At 48.6% G+C, this 22090-nt stretch overlaps 1 protein-coding gene and 1 non-coding gene across 3 annotated transcripts; both read left to right on the forward strand.

Moving 5' to 3' along the window:
• Positions 1–293: 293 nt before the first annotated feature.
• STMN4 (stathmin 4) lies at positions 294–21863 on the forward strand. Of its 2 annotated transcripts, XM_007192747.2 has the most exons (7): positions 294–382; positions 12540–12618; positions 13793–13885; positions 14547–14627; positions 15053–15261; positions 16089–16280; positions 19351–21863. In XM_007192747.2, exons 2-7 carry the CDS (start codon positions 12606–12608, stop codon positions 19408–19410), a joined length of 648 nt encoding a protein of 215 aa, XP_007192809.1. In that variant the 5' UTR covers positions 294–382; positions 12540–12605; the 3' UTR covers positions 19411–21863. The 2 variants fall into 2 exon arrangements, with proteins under 2 accessions (XP_007192809.1, XP_007192811.1); XM_007192749.2 differs by lacking the exon at positions 14547–14627.
• TRNAA-UGC (transfer RNA alanine (anticodon UGC)) lies at positions 12994–13066 on the forward strand. Its single transcript has one exon. It is a non-coding gene; the product is annotated as a tRNA-Ala (tRNA).
• Positions 21864–22090: the final 227 nt, after the last annotated feature.

The following is a 22090-nucleotide window of genomic DNA, read 5'->3' on the forward strand; positions in this document are numbered from 1 at the left end:
TGTCTAGGTGCTCTTTCTTCACTGGGCAGCTCGGTTTGCAAGCTGGGCCCTCACCCTCACCTTCCCGTACCACTCCCTCTTTCTTTCTTCATCCCCACCCTCACCCTCTGGTTCACCAGCTCCAGAGGCAGCACAGAAAGCAAGCTATTTGTCTGACATCATCTTCTACTCCCCGGCCTGCTAAGAGTTACTCACTCAGGCAATCCCTGCTCCGCCAGAGGAGACTGTCCAATTGCCAAGCAACCCACTGTTGGCCAATCACGGAGCTTGGAGGTGATGTCATGGCAAGAGCTGAGCAGTGGTGCTGATGTGGAGAGAAGCCCAGGGTACCACTAATTGAGGGAGTGAAGAAGGGAGCAGCTCACTTCTAACTGGACTGCAGGTAAGTAGAAATAGAATGCAAATTATTTGAGGCTTTTCAGACAAAAGAAAACAAAAACAAAAACAACCCAACAGCTGCAGAGAGGAGAAGCAAGGAGTCTGGCACCTATTGTGTTGCCTTTCGGTTTCACTCAATCAGTTAAACTTTGTCAAATCCTGGTGGAAACGGGGCGAGGTGAAAAGGATGGTGACTGGCAGAGGGGCGAGGGTGGGCTCCAGGTGTTTCTTCTATTCTGGAGCTCAGGGAACAGAGGATGGGTGGGAATCGCCAGAGTTTCTTTCAGATCGGATGTCCACTGCGAGTTCTTTCTGCATAAAAACGTTTTGTTGCTGAGGCAGAAAGGTTTTGTTCAGAGTCTGGCTTTCCCTGGAGCGGCTCTGGCCCACCAGAGCGCTTTCAAGCTGGAAGCTGCCCCGTGGTTTACATTGCCTTTCTCAGCCACAGCTGTTCTGTCTCCTTTTCCCATTCGCATCATCCTTTGCTTTCTCCTCTGTCTGCACTGGGTTACTTTTTTTCTCTTGGTTCTAAGGGTACAATGAGATCACCATCTCTTCTCGTCCCGCCCCACCCTGAGGTCAACCTGGTCCTACCTGGGCAGGGATGGCTGGCTGTAAAGCTGCAAACTGCTGGAACCCACACCTGCCACACCCTGGTCCCTGCCTGTGACCCAGCCGCCCACCCCTGGCGTTCAGCCCGCCGCCCTGGCCAGGAGTTTAGGCATTGTCCCCACCTCATCCCCAGGAACCAGGGATTTGACAGCCAGTGGCCAGCTCTGTCCCCATGTGGTGGTGCTGCCTTTGTTTTATTCCTCTTGGAAGGCACGGTCAGGTGTGAAGGAGTCTCATTGTCCTGAAAAGCGCAGGTCTCCAGGACCCTCTTGGGTGGCTCAGAAATATTCAGGCAGCACGTGTCGAAATACCTTGTGCAGGGACCCCTGTGTCTCAAGACCAAGAGAATAGTGGGGGGTGGGGAGGGGGGGAGGGACAGCCAGCGGTGGCCTGCGGGAGTCCTGCGGGCTGGGTGGGAGGTTGAGAGGGGATGCGGGGGAATCCGTCTCCACTGAGGCTGAGGCTCCCTCTAGGGGGAGGAAGCCTCTCCCACAGGCGGGGAGTCAGGGTGCGGGGGGTGGGGGTGGTGGGGGGATGAGATCATCCTTCAGATAAGGAGATAATCGTAGCGCTAGAGGGAGCCGTGAGGGAGCAGAGGGGAAAGGTCTGATCCACAGCTCCACAGAACAGAGCTGGAGTTGCCCGGAGACCCTGCCCCACCCTCTAGGGTCAGCCAGACCCCCTCTCCTCAGCTTGTGCCACACCCTCACCTTGCCACTGGGAACTGTGCTTCCACCCCTCCTTGAAGCCCACGTACCACTGCCAGAGCCAGAGCACCTGTCAGCAGGTCCCAGCCCTTCTGGGATCCCCAGCTTCACCTAGGCTGCTTGGGGAACAGGTTTGAAGTGGGCAAGAATCCTCAACAGCTGCATGGATCCGCCACAGAGCACTTCGGGGAGTGAGTTCCCCATCACTGAAGGCATCCAAGCAGAAGTTGGATGACCACCCAGCAGGGTATCTGTAGAGGAGATTTCTGTGTTGTGTTGGAGACTGGACTAGATTAGTGTTTTTCAAACTGCAGGTTGAGACCTGTTAGTGGATTGTGAAATCAATTTTGTGGGTTGTGACTGATATTTTTTTTAGTTAAAATGGGGTAAATTAGAGTAGAAAAAAAGTCAAAATACATCCCATATAGTAATGTTTCCTATACCATTTTTAGTTGTATATTCTCAGTTATGTTAAATAGAAATATATTATGTTTATAAATATATTTAATAATAGTGTTATATTTATAAATAAATATGAATATATTTATGTTTATATTTCAGTTATATATATGTGTATGTATGTGTATGTATATATATGTATATACATATATATACACATATACATATATATGTCAGTATCATGACATATACCTATTGGATCATGATATAAAAGGTAGTTCTTTATTGCGGATTTCAGTAAGAAAAAGGATTGAGAAACACTGGGCTAAGTAACCTCTAATTACTTTTTCTAACTATAAGACTGTAAGCCTATGGATAACTCTTATTAGACTGTGAAGTTCATTTAAAATTTAAAAAGATTTTTGATTGTGGTAAAAAACACAGAATGTGAAATTTACCATTTTAGCCATTTTTAAGTGTATAGTTCAGTGATATTAAGTGCTTCACATGGTTGTGCAACCATCACCACCATTCACCTCCAGAACTTTTTCACTTTCCCAAACTGAAACCCACTAAATAATAACTCACCATTCTTCTCACCCCCGCAGTCCCTGGCTACCCCCATTCTACTTTCTGTCTATGAATCTGACTATTCTAGGTCCCTCATGTAAGTGGAATCATAGTGTTTGTCTTTTTGTGACTGGCTCATTTCACTTAGCTGAATGTCCTCAAGGTTCACCCATGTCATAGACTGTGAACTTCTTACAAGGAGAACTGTTTTGTTCATAAGTGTCCCATGTACAAAATAAGTGCCCAGAGTCCAAGTGTTGTTTTAAATGGAAAACTGTGTCTCTTTAAGGAGAGACTTTGTTCTAAAGGACCCGTCAAAGTCAGAGAAGTCTGGTCTAATATTGTCCCTCTTGAGCAGATTGTTGGACAGACATGCTATTGCTGGTGCGGTAGCGGGAGTGTCTTGCATTTCTTGCTTCCTTATATATATCTCATTGTGGCTCAATCATAGAAATCCTAGGGCGAAGGGAGATTAGCTGCCTTCTCTCATACAACGAGGCCGCTTTAACCACATTTGCCCTGTGGGACAGAAGCAGGCTGACTGGCAAGATTTAAAATAGAGCAATCAAGCCATAAACTGAGATCCAGAGAGCGAGGTCATGGAACAGGAAACAAGGACACGGCAAAGAAGGAGGGTAAGAGAGAGCTAAAGCGAGAGTGTCTACATGAAACCAACCATATAGAATGGGAAAATTCAGATCTTTTGTGTTCTTGATCTTAAACAATTGGATATCTAAAAGATCAAGAGTATAACCAAAGAAAGGCTTCATTTTTCCTGAACCCCTAAGATCCTCTCTCCAGACCCCCTTGATATCTTTGTATTATTTCCTACTTACCTGGAGACTATCATTTGGAGATGCAGAATTCCCAGAGATTTTGAAATCATGAGTAGGTAGACATTTTGGGGGGTGGGGTGGGAAGGAGGATAGAAATTTGGAGGAAAATTCTAAAACATGCAATATGTAATTTTTATAATGCCGGGTAGGGAACCAAACTCTCTCCTTCCCCATCCCACCCCCCTCCCCTTTTATTTTGGCTTGGGAAATAAACATACATCATGTATAATCTAATTTGCTTATTAAATTAGAATTTGCTATATTTAGAGATGTGGTAGTCTTGGAAAAGTTTACTTTTTCTGCTTTTCTTTGGGAAAGAGTAAGGACCAAAGAAAAAAAAACTCCTCTGACATTTTAAAAAAGCATTTTTCAGCGTTTTACATTTTTGGTCCCACGAGGAAGACAGGGAGACACACAGATAAAGGTACACCACCCCTACTTTCTCACACACACCTATCTTGCTTCCCCAGCAAAGCTCGCTGGTCTTTTCCATCAATCCAGACTGATCAGTGTGTGTCTACTCTCTTAGGGTCCTGCTGTCCACGGTGGGTGGTGAGAGGCAAGAGGACAGAACAGATCAGAAGGGGCAGGCATCTGCTGGGGTGGCCTGATTTATGACAGGGCACAGGCAACCTGAGAGTTCAGAGAACAAACCAGTGAATGTGAGTACAGAGAAAAGAGCTGAGCGCAGACTCTGGGGTAAAAGACCTGGCGGGGGGGGTGGATGGGCAGAGTGCAGAGTTCCAGTGGATCATTTGGGTGTCGGTGCCCAGAAATCCAGAACAGGTAGGGAGCAAGGTTCAGACTGAGTATGTGGAAATAAGTGGATAGACGCGGTCTGCTGACGGCAAAAACACAACTGGGCTATAGATCCCAGGACAGGTCTGTCTGCTTCCTAAACCTGCCACCAAACCAGATATGTATGGACTCAACAAAGATTCCATGAGTCCCTCCTGGAAAAAAAAAACTACTCCAGAAGTAGTCTAGCTAATCAAAATGCTTTATCAAATTAAAGAACTCAAGTACAAAAAGACAGGCTATTGATAATGATCACCAAGAAAGAAAACACTAGAATTTAGAGTCATTGTCTAATTATAATCAACACGTTCATAAAGCTGAATGCAAATGTCAAATATCTTGAGGCTGGGGAATAGATCTATTAAATTCATCATTGTATTTCTCCTCAGTACCTCGCCTAGTGCATATAGTAGGTTCTTCATAAATATTTGTGGAATGAAGAATGCAAGAAAGAAATCAATAATGATACTCCAGAACTGAAAATCCAAGTCATTGTGACAAAATCATGTTTGTAGGGAAAGGAAGCAAAAGTATGCTAAAACTCTTATCTCATAAAGAAAATTATTAGATACTGTTTTATTCTTCATGTAATGAAATTTACATGCATACCTCATTTTATTGCGCTTCAGAGATGTTGCTTTTCTTTTACACACTGAAGGTTTGTGGCAACCCTGTGTTGTCAGATGATGGATAATTATTATTTAACAATGAAGTATTTTTTAGACATAATTCTATTGCACATTTAATAGACTACAGGATAGTGTAAACATAACTTTTATACGCACCGGGAAACCAAAAAATTCATGTGACTTGCTTTATTGCGACATTCGCTTCACTGTGGTGGTCTGGAACTGAACCTGCTATGTCTCCAAGGTCTGCCTGTAGACATAAATGATTTTAACTTAAAGATAAAAGCAAGATGTAAAACTTACAAAGTATTGGAGAGGAATGAAAGAACAAAGAAATGAGTAATATTGCGAAAGAGAAGGGTATCCCTTTAAGGTAGCTAAATATAGGGCCAGAAACAAGGCTTTGTTCCTTCTACTTAATCTTGGGAATGACACTGGACCTCTTGGGCCCTCTGAAAAAGGGTGTGAACCGGAAACGCTAAAGATCTCCATGGCTCCTCCCACTTATGGGCAGAGAGCTTGACCCCTGGAAATGTTCACAAATCTATTGCTTGTTCTCTGCTGATGTGAAAATGATTTAATTTACTACACTTGGTAGGTCATGTGTGTGCATTTTAACAGGGACTTTCTGAGGCAATGCCTGACACAAAAGAGAGCTTAATGGTGAGACTGGGCCACCCATGGTTGGGAGGCCGATCTGGCACAGGCAAGCCTTTGTGTGCCCTTCAGCCATATGTCCCAGGCAATCATTCATCTTGCTTACATTTACACTTGGCCTTGTGTCTGAGGAAGTACCATGGAACTTTGATATAAGAAGACTCTGGTTGAAATCCCATCTTTATCATTTTCTACTTATACAACTTTAAGCAAATCAAGTCACCTACCTGAATTGATCATCTGTAAAATGGGTATACTAGTATCTGTTTGATAGGATTTGGAGAGAATGAAATGATAAAATATATATGCCCAGATTACAACTATGTAAACATAATAGACGTAAGAAGAAAGCTAGAAGGAAATGCCAATAGCAAAAAGTAGTAAGATGACAGGGATTTGTTTCATTTTCTCTGTCACATAGATGTTCTGCAATATGATATTAATATGTTTGTAATTAAAACATTATAGATAAAAGGAATAGATGCATATATATATGCAGTTGAAAGTGCCTGGTAAAGTGTAAAGCACTACAAAATATTCCTGTTGTGACTCGGAGTAAGATTACAGGGACATGTTCTATATGTTGATGCTTCCAAGTGCTTTGACCCCAGGACCTCACACAGAGCTGGGTTCCAATCCCTTGCACTCCATCCAGCAACCCTGCATGGAAGCCCATGCCCCTGACTTTTACTTCTAATACATTGATTCTTCTGCATCTATTGAATGGAAAATAAAATTAGCCCAGAAAGTGCCATCACTGTGGATTATTTGGGGTTGTCCACTTTGCAGACTTAATTTTCTTCCTCTGGCTTGCCTACAGTTAGGAGGGACTCCTCAGACTTAGGCCACAAGAGCTCTGCATTTGCCAACAGGTGACACCTCCTTATTTCCTGGAAACACCATTTCTAGGAAATGAAGCTGCATTTCTCAGCATGTTAGGGACTGTCTGGGGCTTCCACCATTTCTTCCCTTTGAAGCCTCAGAAGCAAACCTAATGGGGCAGAGTGGGGCGGTGATCAGACAAGCACCAGTTCCCCAAAGTCAGTTAATGCCAAATGACGGTCAACCCTCAGTATCTGAAGGTTCCACATCCACGGACATGGAGGGCTGACTGTACCACGCCAGGGACTTGAGCATCCATGGATTTTGGTATCCGCGGGGGTCCTGGAACAGATCCCCCGTGGATCTGGAGGGATGACTATATTCTGCTTTGCCCAGTGTCCATCTGTCAATCTCAATAGTCCCTTCTTGCCCTGTGCTCTAAAATCTACTCTTTCTCCCTGTATAACATGGTCCTTGTTACTGCCAGAGAAGTGCCAAAGGTTAGCAGAAACTTCCAGAGGCTCCAAATTCCCACCCAGGGGACCCATTTCATTCTTTCATTATTGAAAACCCCTGTGGTTATTTTAGGAACTATCTGAGGGCTTGGCACAGAATTAAATATTCAATAAATATTGTGGAAGGAATGAAAACCACAATCATGAAAAAATAATTTATCTCCTTTTCTTTTTAAAAACCCAAAGAAGACGTACGGCTGCCTATCAGCGCGAAATAACCAGGTTACTATATGGACATGATATGTATGGATATGATTCTATGACATTTAAGTAGCTCGTGCAGCTTATTTCCGGTAAATATTATAATTTCAACAGGACTTTTAAAAAGACTGATAATTGGCATGAACCTAAAGAGCCAGCTTCCTGTACTGCTTGTGGCTAAAGCACGTGGGTCAGAACTCAGCGCTTCCACGGCCTGATTCTGTACCAAAGTTCTTTTACTGTCTCTGAACACTCTTGCCAAGGTCCACTCTATTCAAACCATTTAGTTGTGCATTGGCTTATTTTCTCTCAAAAACAGTCCACATGAAATGTGACACATCCTGATGGCATTATCTGGGCAGTGTTTGCAGTGACAAAACGCTTGCTCACTTGGGTCGTGTTGGCAGTCAGAGGTGCCTCCGGAGATCAGGCTTGCACACAGTAAAAGGCCATGTGGCATCTGAGAGCTGGAGGCTCTTCTCTGCCAGCCACTGGCCACGGGAAGTGATAGCTGTTATTATTGCGATGATCTTCGGTATCACCATTTCCTCTCTTCCTTTTTATTCAAAAGATGTCAGTGGCTTCCTACTGAACAGAAGACAAAGTACAAACCCTTTCCCTGGTCTGGAGGTCTCTTCCTATTCCTATTCTAGCAACTGGTCCCAATGCATCCTGCGTGCAGCCCAGCGGGCCCTCTCTGTTCCCCAGTAAACCTAGTCCACAAGCCCAGCACACAGTCAAGTTCCTGAGCCATTGCAAAGTTAGAGGCAAGGCAGAATCTATTATAAATTGCATCAAAACCCCATCACATTCCTACCTTTGCCACCTGAAGCTTGAGTCCTCTCACCACTGACTAGGTTGGATCAATAACTGACAGCACAGGGCCTGGGCTGCCCAGAGAGGCCCTGCTCCTAGACCAACAAGTCTTGGCCCATCAGAAATGCGTGGGAGTGAGCCCTCGGCGGGGGTCGGAAGCCACCGTCCTGAGCTCAGGCTCCGGCTCTGTGGTTCTCGGCTGAGTGACTGAGATGCCTGCACCTTCAGTTGGGGGCCCCTTTGATCTCTGCTATCGCTGGATTCAGTCAGTTTCCTGGTCTTCCTTAGGGGCAACGCAAGGCCTGGGATTGGCCTCTGCCTTAATTGAAAACGCGCACGGAGCCTCTGGGAGGGCCTGAGGTTTGGCTCAGCAGGGGTTTTACCTGACGATGCGCTGATAGCTGACGTGTTGGCTAGAATCTCCCACTGCTGGGTCTGTCCCCATGGCCTCCCGCCTACTCTAGCTTTTATTCTCTATCAATCTTCACCTGCCTCCCTGAATTCCTGGCATTCTGTCCTCTCTGACCTTGGCAATAACACCTCTTATTGCCCTTCTCTGGCAGTTCCCGGAGTCCTCAGGCAGTCAGGCTGAGTGCTGGGGAGGGAGGTGTGACTGTCCCACCCAATGTTGACGCCACAGGTTAATTACAGATAAAGTCAGGGTCTCTGCTGTGGCTGGCACCCAGGGGCTCAGGACCCCTTTGCATGGCTGGGCCTTCCAGAAGAGTCTTGCCCTCCTCCTATCCCCTTAGAGCCTTTCTCAGGATGTTCTTGTGGGTCTTGAGTGCAATAGAAATGATGTGACTATTGGCATGAGGAATTATCAGGGCACCTGTACCCACAGGTACACATACACAGATTATTTTGAGGAACAAATCAGACCACATGTAAACACTGGGAGCTGAGATGCAATGATTTGAACCCTGGCTCTGTCACTTATTGAGTGTATTAGTTTCCTGTGGCCGCTGTAACAAATTATCACAAACTTAAAGGCTTAAATCAACAACAAATCCTTCTCTCGAAGTTCTGCTGTCCAGAAATCCAAAAATGAAGGTGTCAGCAGGGCCTCACTCCCCCAAAAACTCTAGGGGAGGGTCCTTCCTGCTTCTGCCAGCTTCCGGTGCTCCAGGCATTCCTTGGCTTGTGGCAGCTTCACTCCAACCTCTGTCTCCATCTTTACATGGTCTTCTTCTCTCTATGTATCTCTCCCCTGCATGTCATTGGATTTAGGTGCCACCCAGATAATACAGAATGATCTCATCTTGAGATCCTTAACTTACTTAAATCTGCAAAGACCCTTTCCAAAGAAAGTCACATTCTCAAATTGCAGGGATTAGGACGTGGACATACCTTACTGGGGGACACCATTCAACCCACTACACTGAGTGACCCTGGAAATGTCACTTAGCCTCTCTGAGCCACAATTCGCACCTGTATAAAACAGGGATAGTAATTCCTACATCACAAGGTCACGATGAAAAAGTGAAATCATTTGTCACATAGTAGATGCTCTATAAATACACATGCTTAATGATGCAGATTCCAGCCCTGTGAAGCTGAGAGATCTCAGTTGCAAATCCCTTGGCCATGCATACCTCTGCTCATCTTTTTTTTTTTTTTAAATCGTCTTTTTTTTTTTTTAATTTATTTTACCTTATTTTTTAGTCACACTGCGTGGCCTGTGAGATCTTAGTTCGCCAACCAGGGATCAAATCAATGCCCCCTGCATTGGAAGCGCGGAGTCTTAACCACTGGACCGCCAGGGAAGTCCCCTCTGCCCATCTTTAGGATGTCTCCTCTTCCCTGCCCCGTCTTCCTTCTCTGTCTCTCTGACCTGTGTTCTCTACTTGATTCCTCCTGCACCTAAAACTCCTAGCATAACATCTTCCATTGACGTGTAGAGAGCACTTAATACATATTTTTCATTAAATCATATCCTGAGGCTAGACTGTCTTTCCCCGAGTCCCCAGGACCATGGAGGAGACAGCACTTAGCATCCAGTCCTTCCACTGGCCACAAGAGGAGAGCTTATAAGTCAGAAGACCTGGATCCTAGAGCCAGCTCTACACCAACTAGCTGTGTGACCTTAGCTAAGAGTCTTAACATCTCAGCCCCAGGTTCTTGATGAAAAGCAAAGCTGATGATGCCTGTCTTATCAGCCCAGCCCAGCCTCCTGCAAAGATCAACTGGGATAATGTAGGCGACCAGAACTGTAATCAGTAAAGTGCTCCATGAGTGTAGGGTCTTAATTATCATTTCCAGCTCAAGCCAAAGGGCGAGGTCCCTGACTCCAGGTACCCACGCCTACAGAAAAAGCCCAGCTCAGTCCCCTTCTTTCTCAGAGTGCCTTCTCTGCCTCCTCTTTCCTTTTTGGACCCCCACTTCTGATTCATTACCCAGGTTAAGGTCTGAGGCCGTGCCCTCTCCTGGCAACGGCTCACTCCCTCTGCCAGTCACCCCATCAATCAGCCTGGACGTGAATGGGAGATGGTGTGGAACAGAGCTCATGACCAGGGCTGTCGTATCCAGGCACTTAGCCCGCATCGCTGTTTGGGGACTCGCTGGTACTACCAGGATCAACTTGACTCCGAGGAGAGAGGCCCATTGTGCTGCACCGGGAGGGGCACGACAGGGGCCTGCGGCTCCGAAGCACAAGGAGAAGCACACAGAGCTGCTGCAGGGAACAGAGCCCTTCAAGGCCAGTTGACCTGGTTGCACATCTCTGCACTTTCACTTGTCAGCTGCGTGACCCTGAGCAAGCCACACAAACACTCTGAGCCTCCGTTTCCTCACCTGCCCATGGGGACCACAGTCCTTACCTGCAGGGCTGGTGAGGCCTCGGAAGCAGGTGTGTGTGGTACCCGGTAGCGACCTTGTTGTAAAAAGCAGGGGAAAAGGAACTAATATTTATTAAACGTTCCCTTTTGCTGGACGCTTTTCTCGTTTAATTTGTACAACTCTGTGCAGAATTAAGATGAGGCGAGCAAGGTTAGACATGTGAAGTAACCAGTAACAGCTACGAGAGAGATGAAGTCTGTGTCTGACTCCACACCGGCCCAGCCCCAAAGCCAGAGCTGCTCCCATCCGCTCCCCTGCCCATCCCCAGCCAGCACAGACCCTGGTCCCCAGAGGGAAAACACTTCAGTAAGCGGGGAAAGGGGTTCTCAGCTGCTCTCAGAGTCGCTCTGGCTCATGCAATTATGGAGGCTGAGAAGTCTCACGATGAGAGCTGGCTGCAAGCTGGAGGCCCAGGAAGGCCAGTGGTGTAATCAGAAGGCCAGAGGACCAGGAGCTCCCATGCCTGAGGTCAGGAGAAGACAGATATCCCAGCTCAAGCAGGCAGGGAAAATTCTCCCTTTCTCCGCCTTTTTGTTCTACGCCCTCAATGGATTGGGTGATGCCCACCCTCACTGGGGAGGGTCATCTTCTTTACTCAGTCTGTCACGCAAATGCTCATCTCTTCCAGAGACAACCTCACAGACACACCCAAGGATGATGTTGACCAGCTATCTGGGCATCTCTCAGCCCAGTCGAGTTGACACAAAAATTAACCATCACAGCGGCCAAGGATCAAGTGGTCCCCATGACGGCCACTCACTGCTGGCTATTCCTCACTCCATCAGATAGTAGCTTTCAGTAGATACCTGTCACCTCCTGTCCCCCAGACACTCCCCAATCTGCTTCCTCCCTGCCTCTCCTGTTTTGCCTCCTTCACGCTTTCTGGTCCAGCATCAACCAGCTTGAGACCCCATAGACACCGGGCTTTCTCACCCCGACTCTTGCACGTGCTGTTCCCCCGGCAGAATGCGGTCCCTGCCGTCTCCTGCTTAATTTCGACTCATCATTCAGCAGTTCCAGTGCTGCTAACACCAGGGGGCCCCCTTCCTAGCTCCCCAGGCCTCATGATGAGTCTGGAGCCCCGTCTCTGAGCTCCCATAGTAATCCCGAATGCTGATTTCCATCTCTGCGCGAATCACATAATGATTACATTATTCCTTAGTATTTGTTTCTTCTCATAGGCCAGGGTTGTCTTAAAGGGGGACAAGCAGTGCTTAGAACACTGGTTCGGAGCAGGCAAGGGGGAAGAGAGTGAGGGGACAACTGAAGAGGTATTTTGACATCCTCTGTCCAATGTCAGAATGCTCTGGGCAGGAAGGTCCGGGCTGGGTGTAGGGAGGAATTCAAGACACAGAGTTATTTTGCAAATACCTCCCAGGCGATTCTGGCTTAGGGTTTGTTTCTCACCTTAACCTTTCCTTTGGACCAGGCCACTGAACTGCACAGGGAGACAGATGAACATCCATTGATACATTCAGTTTGGGGAAACCCATGTTCGAGACTCAGGGGGTCTTGGCGATTGGGAAACCAATTATGAAATTATAAACTTCTCAATTATGAAATTTTCCAAGTTCAGTGCTTGGAAACTGAACTTGACTGAGTGACATGGAAGAGGGGGGTCGGTGTTTGGGGAAGGGAGAGTCAGCCCGGAGATGGGGGCAGATGAGGTACCTCCTGGGATTTCCTCCCTGGTTGTGTAAAGACCTTCCTTATGCGAATAACCTGTCAGCTAAAACGATCTGCTTTTCGGATTTGTGACAGTGTCCTGAGCTGGTGGCAGACCTGCCCTGACTTTCACTAGGACTCACCTCTCACATTCCAGAAAACATGACCCTCGCAGGTAGGTACAAAAACCGTTTATGTAATGGGGCACTACAGCATAGTGTATTTCTGTACATGCGTAGATGTACTTACATGTGCATAGAAAAGATAAAAGGCTGACAGGAAATACACCTAAGGGTTAAAAGAGGTTATTTTTGGATGAGGGGTGGGATCACAGCTGAGCTCTTCTTCCTTTTACTCATCTGCGCTTGTTTTTAAAAAAGTCTTTACAATGCCCATGTATCATTTTTGCAGTTAATCCTGTTTTCAATTTGTAAAAGGAAATGAGGGGAGAGTTCAGGGCAGTAGGGATGGGGGAGGGGCCGACAGGAGCACACACCAGGGCCCAGAGGAGGTGGGTTGGACTGGACCCAACAAATCAACTCTAGAGAATTCCCTGGTGGTCCAGTGGCCAGGACTCAGCACTTGCACTGCTGAGGGCCTGGGTTCGATCCCTAGCCAGGAAACTAAGATCCCGCAAGCTGTGCGACGTGGCAAAAAAAAAAAAAAAAAAAAACCCCAACAGATATCAGCTCTAACTCGTGACCTTCCAGTTTCCAAATCCTCCCCAAACACTGAGAAACCAAATGGGGGTGGGGGGACCCCTCCAGCCCTCAGGGACACCAGCCCCACTGGCTTTGACCACTGCACTGGGATGGTCAGGGAAAGCTCACAGCCTGACCTTGTCACCCAGGGAGAGGCAGGACCGCAGGGATGGCAGCGGCCTTCTTTACCCTCAGGGAAGCACTGCCAAGTACTCTGAGAATGGAGTGTGGGTTTCCTCTGTCCTGGAGCAAAAGAAACAGAATATCCTGGGCACGTACGGGGACATAGAAAGTGAGGTCCAGGGTGCCGGCGGGGGCAAGGGCACTGGCGCTTGGGGTCCATACCTGCAGGCATTTTGCGTTCAGTACCACAAAGGGAGATGATGTGCTGGAGAGAAGATGGGGTCCTCTGGGTGCGCTGGAAGGCGCAGGTGGACGGAAGTGGGTCCAAATCACACACAGGGATCCTGAACAGGGCTGCTCAGGGCAAAAGGGGCTGGATCTCCAGCCAAGGGGTGGATTTGGGTGGTTTGGGTGCCTCTGTGGAGCTCGGCGACCCCCCACTGCTCAGGCACCCACACTTGCATGGGTGCTGGTTTCTGAGTCTAGGAAGGGGTCGCCCTCTTCACCTGTCGGGTGTTTCCACAGCCTACAAAGAGAAGATGAAGGAGCTCCCGCTGGTGTCCTTGTTCTGCTCCTGTTTCCTGGCAGACCCCCTGAATAAGTCATATAAATATGAAGGTACGTGAGGGTCACAGTCGGGAGAGTAAGGACGGAAGCTTCCTGTAGCTTGCATCCAGGATGCCAGCACCTCCACCGCAGTTTCCTGAAAATCTCCTCCCTACATCGCATTCTCTTTCCCAGAGCCAGTAAAATCACCACAGCTGATTCTGAGGGTCTAAGTTCCATGCGAAGGTGGGCGTGGGGCTGCGGCCTGGGGGACCGGACAGCAGCTTTGGGTCTGAGTCAGACTCTCTGCAGAGTGCCCTCAATCTCAGCTTTTGTTCATGCGTGTAACAGATGGGTGCCGTGGAGGCCGAGTAGACAGGGGGTCTGCCCTCGGGGACACCTAGCCTAGAAGGGGGACAGTCATGGTGTAAATGAGCCGCCCACAGGTCTCCTCAGTGAAGGGTCGAGAATGCTCTGAGCAGGTCCAGATGTGGCAAGGGACTTCCGCTCTTCAGCCACCCAAGGAGGCTCAGGGATCGTTATGCCACCTGAGCCCTGTGACAGGTCCCAGGACACTGGCAGGGAGCACTGAATGGCCACGTCCTGATTGGAGGTGGTGGTCAGGGAATAGGTCACCTCTTAGTTTCCTGGGGCTTCAAAGGAAAGGATGGGTTTGGTCTGGAAATGACAGGTGGGAGTGCTTGGGTCACCTGAGATTGTTTTTTCTGTTTAGGCTGGTGTGGGAGAGAGTGTAGGAGAAAAGATGAAAGCCAGCGGAGAGACAGTACTGACTGGAGAGAAAGAAGAGAGCAGGGTAGGAGGGGGCAGGGGGAGAGGTGTCCGAAGGCTGAGCCATCGGATCGGTAGTGGGGCGAGGAGTGGACGGGAGGTGGGTGGTAAGTAAACGCCTCAGTGTGTGCCAACGTGAGCAAGAGCTCAGCTACTGGAGGAACCTTGTCAGAAGCAGAAGCAAAGCCAGTTGCTACAGCCATTATTAGGAATCCCTTATCCTGGGGCCCCTGCTCTCAGAGTCTGAGACCTTCCTGTGGGCTACCAACTCCTTCAGCCCCATCAGAGCCCAGCAACCTTTGGTGCCATGTTTAGGACAGACCCAGAACCCTGGTCATTGGTCTGCCTTGGGGACCCCAGACCTCCCATGTATGTGTGCATGTGTGCATGCTTTGGGGGGGCCCCATATGGTCTTCAGGGGGTGAGCAGCCCCTTTTCTGCTCTCTGCAGCAGACACGGTGGACCTGAACTGGTGTGTAATTTCCGACATGGAAGTCATCGAACTGAACAAATGCACCTCTGGCCAGTCCTTTGAAGTCATCCTGAAGCCACCCTCCTTTGATGGGGTGCCCGAGTTCAATGCCTCCCTCCCCAGGAGGCGAGACCCATCGCTGGAAGAAATCCAGAAGAAGCTGGAAGCGGCTGAGGAGAGAAGGAAGGTCAGTGCTGTCCTGTTTTCCCCTCTGTCTGAGCGTGAGGGGGAGGATGTTGAGGAAGACAGGCGGTGGCTCTGAGCGGGGGGGTCAGGTCACCACCAACCGATAGATATTTAGGCAGCTCTTCCAGGTACCGGGCAGAGAATGAGACACCATTGAGGGTAACAAGGAACTAAAAGCCCCAGGTCTCTAGGAGTTCGGTTAGGGGGATAAGTCATGAATTACATAACTCCCAGAGGTGACCTTATCATGACAAGGTAAGACATTGACCAACACTGTGGATTTAGGGAAAGGCTAGACAATTAAGGAAAGGGGTCCTTAATTGGGGGAGGGGGACGAAGGTCATGGCATGGTATACCTTCACCCCTCGGTGTGCCTTCCTTGCTTTCTATGGATTCGTATGCCCCAACTCTTATGCCATTTCTGCGTAAGCTTTCCTTCATCTTTGAAGCTGAAAATTATCACCCTTGAATTCCTAGAGCACTTCTTTTCTATCTCTCAAGGCATATGTCGCATGCTAGCCTGGGTTAGAGTTATTTATACATGTCTTGTCTCTAGTAGATTTTTTTCTTTCCCAAGTGGCTGGAATAGTGCCTGGTACTTAGTATCTGGTCACTCCATATTTGTGAATGAATGAATGAATTATGGCAAAGAGGACCGAGGGTCCAGTGGGAGAATCCAGGAAGTGTCCTTGCTTCCTGCCCATGGGCCGGGCAACCAGGCTCAGGGAGACGTGTGTTCTGAGTGTGGAGCTCTTAAGTCATGACGCTAAGAACACACCCCGGCATGCTCACCCTCAAGGGCCTCTTTCTCCCTTCATGCTCCACTAGTACCAGGAAGCTGAGCTCCTGAAGCACCTGGCAGAGAAGCGAGAACATGAGCGGGAGGTGATCCAAAAAGCCATTGAGGAAAACAACAACTTCATCAAGATGGCAAAGGAAAAACTGGCTCAGAAGATGGAATCCAATAAGGAGAACCGGGAGGCCCACCTTGCCGCCATGTTGGAACGGCTGCAAGAGAAGGTAAGTGGCCTCGGATCAGAGAGGAGACTCTTGGGACCTGTTCTTCCTTCCACGGCAAGTAAAATGGACACGCAGATCATTTCAGGGAGCAAGCAGCCTCAGGGAAGAATTCTGTTAGGCTAGATCCTTAGAGAGTTCCAAGGGATGATTTGGGAAGCCAGAGGCAAGAAACATGAACCGAGCTTTGGAATTCCTTGGGTGACATGCTGTCCAGCTACACAATCGAAATTTCTCATTGTCTGAGGGAGATCAGACCTCTTATCTTCTAGAGAAAGCCTGCCTAATGCAGGGGAGTAGGGATGAACAGGCAGTTATACATTCCTGGCTTCATCCTTGAATGGACCGATTTGACTTAATGAAAGATGCTGACTTGAGCTCTTGGCTCTAAGCCAAGGGCATGATGAGCTGAGTTGCCCATCGAGCAGGAAACACAATCCTCTCCAAATCTCTTGACATGGACTGAGTGAGTCACTGGTCTTTCCAATATTCTGCCTTTTGTCAATAAACCAAATCGTGTCACCTGAATACGAGAAACGTGAGAGACTGGGGTTGGTCCCACGTGTCAGTGGAATAACAGCCCGTTCTGCTGAGAACACGCTGGCCTCGTTTGCTGAGTCCCACGGCTGCCCCCGTTTCTCCTGCGGCTCCTGGGAGAGCTCCAGCTCTGTGTTTTATTTCCAGGCGCCGCCTGCTGCGCGGTGACTCCCGGGACCCGATCGGTGGCCTCGTCCCATGGTGAGCTGCGTGGTCCCCGCTCCTTTCTGCCCAACCACCTAGAGTCTCAGGCCCTTGGCAAAGCTACTACAAAGATCTGGTTTCTTCACAGGGGATCTGGATGTGGTGTAGGCCCTGCAGCTGGCCAGCATGGGGCAGGTCCTCCGCTCTCTTTCTCCATCCTTCTAGGGGCAGCAAGGCCTCCATCAAGTATCACATGGGAGGGAAGTGTTCCGGGTCTGATTTCAGGCTTCCCCAGTTATTGAGGGATGGGTAGGAGCAAACTCTTGCAGGAAAAAAAAAAGTAGGGATTGGGATAGGATGGGGCATGTGTTCTTAGGCTAAACCCAAGGGAAATATTGAGGCTAGAGCCATGATATGGGATTTGAAAATCTGCAAAACACTTTTATTTCATCATACCCCTATCCTCACAATGAGGTAAGCAGGATGGGTGTTATCCTTATTTTACTGATGAGGAAACCATGTTAGAGGAGGTCAAATGACTTGTCCAGGGTCACACAGCCACTAAGCAGTAGAGCTGGGACTAGAGCCCAGTTCTCTGGATATGAGGCCAGGTGGCTCTTTTTTTCTTTCTTTCTTTCTTTTTTTAAAAATTTGGCCATGCCATGCGGCATGTGGGATCTTAGTTCCCCAGCCAGGGATCAAACCCGCGGCCCCTGCATTGGAAGCATGGAATCTTAACCACTGGACCGCCAGGGAAGTCCCAGGTGGCTCTTTCAATGCTTGTTTCAGGGAGACCAGCCCACAATCATCCTGCCGGCCTTTTGTCAGACCGGAAGCCACTGGAGGCCACGGAAAGGGAGTCCAGAAACCTAGGGTTCTCTTCAGTGAGCTCACTTGGTAATAGAGGTAGATTCTGAGCTGGAGAGATTGGGAAGGTCCACAGTCTGGAGGAAGAGCTTTAGAAGTGAGATAAGCCTCAAAGAAACAAGATGTCAGAGCAGACATTTGGGTGAGCTTCACTCCTCTGGAATCTTGACCACTCTTCACCTTTGCCCAACGATGAGGGCAGGAGGTGGGATGAGAGACAGGTGTGTGCTCTGCCCCAGGCCAGGGACACCTATAACGATGTCTCTTTGTCAGTACGTGTGTGAATCACTGGCCATCCGCACCAGACTCACTTGGTGTAAAGTTTAAAACTACAGATACCTGGACCCTACTCCAGACCTACCAATCCCGGCTCTCTAGGGATGGTGCCTGAGGACCTCAGTTTAACAAGCTTCTCAGGTCATGCTGATGCACAGCAAGGTTGAGAACCACTGCCCTAGACATACCACTCCCCACACTTTCCCCAGGGACATGGAAAGTTCTCGGGCCTCTCCAGGGACAGATCTGTAGTTTAAGGTACATCCTGGGACCCTGGGCTGCCTCAGTGGGTCTCCCCCAGGCTGACCCATACCTGGATGTGATGATATCTGGGTGGATGCCAGGCTCTGGCAGAGACGGGATTTACTGAGCACCTAGCATGCACAAAGTGCCATATGAGGAACTGGGAGATACAAAGAGGAAAAGACGTGCTCCCTGCCCACAAGGAGGACCCAGATGTCTTCACCATGAGCAGGGATGTAAGGTAGACCGAGATAAGCCCTAGAAGTGAACACTAAAATCACAGAATTCTAGAGGTAAAAGAGCTTCCCATCCATGCCCCTCTCTTTCAATACCAGAGAACGGAGCCTGACGGGTGAAGTGAGCTGGTCAAAGTCACACAGCTGATGGGCGTTTGAAGTCAGATCCTATCGTTTGGTTTGATGATGCTGGGACACAAAAGAGGATTCTTTTACCACACTTACAAAAAAAGCCACTTTGTGGAGCTGGACATTTCCAGAAGTTCTTTAGTCGATTTATACTTTACAAGCCCTCACCTTTCGTCAGGGGGCTTAAGACAACCTTCGCTAAGGAGATGAGCAGGAAACACAAGGGCAGTCCAGTTGCCTGTGTGCAGGGGCCACCTGCAGTGAGTTCTACCTGCTCTTCTGGCACAAGCTACATGGAGCTACTCCTTACATTAAGTCAAGCCGTGTAATCAGTGCAGCCCCCAGACGGCCAGGTAAAGGCGGCGGAGGCTGGTGGTCCCTGCCAGGTGGGTTCCCCCGGGGAGGCTGTGTCTAGTCAACGAGCATCCAGGGGCCCCACCAGCAGGCTCGCTCACCTGCCTCCTGCCAGCCTCACCTGCCACCTTCTGCCCCTTCTCAGGACGCCTTTGCAGACCCTGCTCGTCACTTCCTGTGGTGGCCGGTGGTGGCCACACTCTTTGCTTTGGCTCTCCTGCCCCTCGGCCTCCCTTTATCCTGGGGAAGCCCGTGTGACCTGTCCTTTTCCCTCCCTTCCTTCCCAGGACAAGCACGCGGAGGAGGTGCGGAAAAACAAGGAGCTGAAGGAGGAGGCCTCCCGGTAAAGCCCAGAGGCAAAGAAGTTTCCAGAACGGCCGGACAGCTCCAGCGGCTCCGCAGTTCCCGAGGCAGCCTCGCCTGCCGCTGGCTGCTCTCCCAGCACTGGGGTTTGGGGGGAGGGGGGTGGCCAGGGGCGTTTCCTCTGCTTTTGGTGTTTGTACATGTTAAGAATTGACCTGTGAAGCCATCCTATTTGTTTCAGGGGAACAATGATGGGGTGGGAGAGGGGAGAAAAGGAGCCGAGGTTTGGAAAGGGAGATGGAGGACTCGTGGGCATTTGCTACCCAGCCCAAGGCAAGTCCTCGGCTTTTCTTCACAGTGAGCATCCGGGCACCGCCTTGAGGGAAGTTAAAATCAGGCGGTAGAATTCCGAGTGAAGGGCGGAGTCCTGGGTGGAGCGAGGGCTGCAGGGCGTGGCCGGAGACGCCAGCAGGGGGTGTGGGGGGGGGCCCTGCGGCTGGGGGATGAGGTCTGAGTGTGTGTGTGTGGGTGTGTGCGCGTGCGTGTGTCCGTGCGTGTGTGTGTGTGTGTGTGTGTGTGTGTGTGTTTTAACCATCATCTTTTGATCATCATGACCAATAATGAAACATTTACTCCAAGTCTCCGGTTTTTTATTTCTTGAATTTGTCCTTTGTGTAATTGATAGAATGTTCTTGAATTTGGTTTCTGCCCATCAGGTGCCAGATGCCCCTTTTATTCCTTAGTTGGACCATCAGGGTATCTGAGGTGCTGGGTGAGGAGGGTTGAAACACGCCAGCCTTCTTTTTACCACCCCGCCCCCCGCCCCCCGTCCCCCGCTTGTGGGCTGCCCCGTGTTGGACTGAGTGCACTGAATTGGTAAGAAAACAAATCCAATTTTCCTTTGCATGGATTGACATTCTAACGTGGTCCCCAAGATGCAGAGTAAGAAGGAAGTCCTCACTTTAGGGGTGTGGGATGCTAGGTGGTCACAAATAGTGAGCTAGTGAGGAAATAAAACGTTTGTTAGTGGAAAGCAGAGGGGATCATTTCAGATCCAGCAGTCATCCCTTTATCCAGAACGCCAAACCACGGCTGGGAAAGGAGTCTCCCTCCTCCTATCCCTGCAAACAGGAGTGGGGTGGGGGCAGCCTGTGTGAACAGGATCCCAGGGCACCTCTCCACCCTGCCCCTCACACTGTAGTTTTGTACAGCTTTGTAAATAAATCGTTTGGTATTGCTATCCCCCCCACCCCCACTAGTGGTACTGCAATTTAGCTTCATTTTAGAATAGGATAACAGGAGGGATCAGAGATGATGATGATGATGATGATGATGATGATGATGATGATGGCGGTGGTGGCAGCTAACACATAGGCAACATTTACTAGATGCCTGACAATTTTCTGAGTCAATATATATATATACTCACTTAATCCTCACAACAACTCTATTATCCCATTTTGCAGACAAGACAACTGAGACTTAGAAAGGTTAAGTAACTTGCTCAAGGCCACACAGGTTGTAAGTGAGAGAACAAAGACGTCAATTCTGGTGTTTTGCTTCCAGAGTCCAAGTTCTTAGCTCCGGCACTGTGCTGCTTCTCAATACTCTCGAACTAGGATATAAGTCTTAGGACAGTGTTCCTCAGACTGCGAGTTGTAACTCATTGGATTGTGAAATCAACTTAGTGTGTGCCACCCAAATTAAATTTTTTAAAAATAGGAATAGAAGAGAATTTAAATGGAAACGGAAATAGAAAATAACATATCAAAGTGATTCCAGGCAGTAACAGAGATATTGTTTTATGGAAATTGTATTTCAATTTTATATTTGTATGTAAGTTCCAGGTCATAGCATAAGATGTATTTATTTTTAACTTTTTATTTTATATTGGAGTACAGTTGATTAACAATGTCATGTTAGTTTCAGGTGTATAGCAAAGTGATTCAGTTATACATATACATGTATCTATTCTTTTTCAAATTCTTTGCTCAATATTATGTAACAACCTAAATGGGAAAAGAAGATGTATTTCTTACTAGAGGTTGCAGTCAAACCTTTGGAAAGTCACTGCCCTAGAATGAATAAGGAGCCCAAAGCTGTAACCCCAGGGGCTTCAGAAACCTGCTGTGCTTGAGAAAGTGAGAGGCTTTGCCCATACCATCAAGAACTGTCTGCTTCTGGGGACTTCCCTGGTGGCGCAGTGGTTAAGAATCCACCTGCCAATGCAGGGGACACAGGTTCGAGCCCTGCTGCGGGAAGATCCCACATGCCGCAGAGCAACTAAGCCCGTGCGCCACAACTACTGAGCCTGCACTCTAGAGCTGCGAGCCACAACTACTGAGCCCATGTGCCACAACTACTGAAGCCTGTGTGCTTAGAGCCCGTGCTCTGCAGCAAGAGAAGCCACCGCAATGAGAAACCTGCACACCGCAACAAAGAGTAGCCCCTGCTCGCCGCAACTAGAGAAAGCCCACGTGCAGCAAAGAAGACCCAATGCAGCCAAAAATAAATAAATAAACTAATTAATAAAAAAAATTTAAAATAAAAGAACTGTCTGCTTCTGAGTAAAAGGAGACAAGAGTGACCTCAAGGGTCTATTCCCACAAATTTATCCCACCAGCTTCTTCATCTTTTCATTGGAATACCCGAGGTCAAGAGGAAGGTCCATTCCCACCACCCTTTTTCACCAAACTCCTGCACTTCCCTTTCATTCCCTGATAA

This window comes from Balaenoptera acutorostrata, chromosome 6, assembly GCF_949987535.1.
Source record: "Balaenoptera acutorostrata chromosome 6, mBalAcu1.1, whole genome shotgun sequence".
NCBI lineage: Eukaryota > Metazoa > Chordata > Mammalia > Artiodactyla > Balaenopteridae > Balaenoptera > Balaenoptera acutorostrata.

Excerpts from the sequence above, each read along its gene's own strand:
- STMN4 (XM_007192747.2), top strand. Across the intron at positions 15,262-16,088 it reads CGGCTGAGGAGAGAAGGAAG|TACCAGGAAGCTGAGCTCCT; the intron begins GTCAGTGCTGTC and ends ATGCTCCACTAG. Across the intron at positions 16,281-19,350 it reads TGGAACGGCTGCAAGAGAAG|GACAAGCACGCGGAGGAGGT; the intron begins GTAAGTGGCCTC and ends CTTCCTTCCCAG.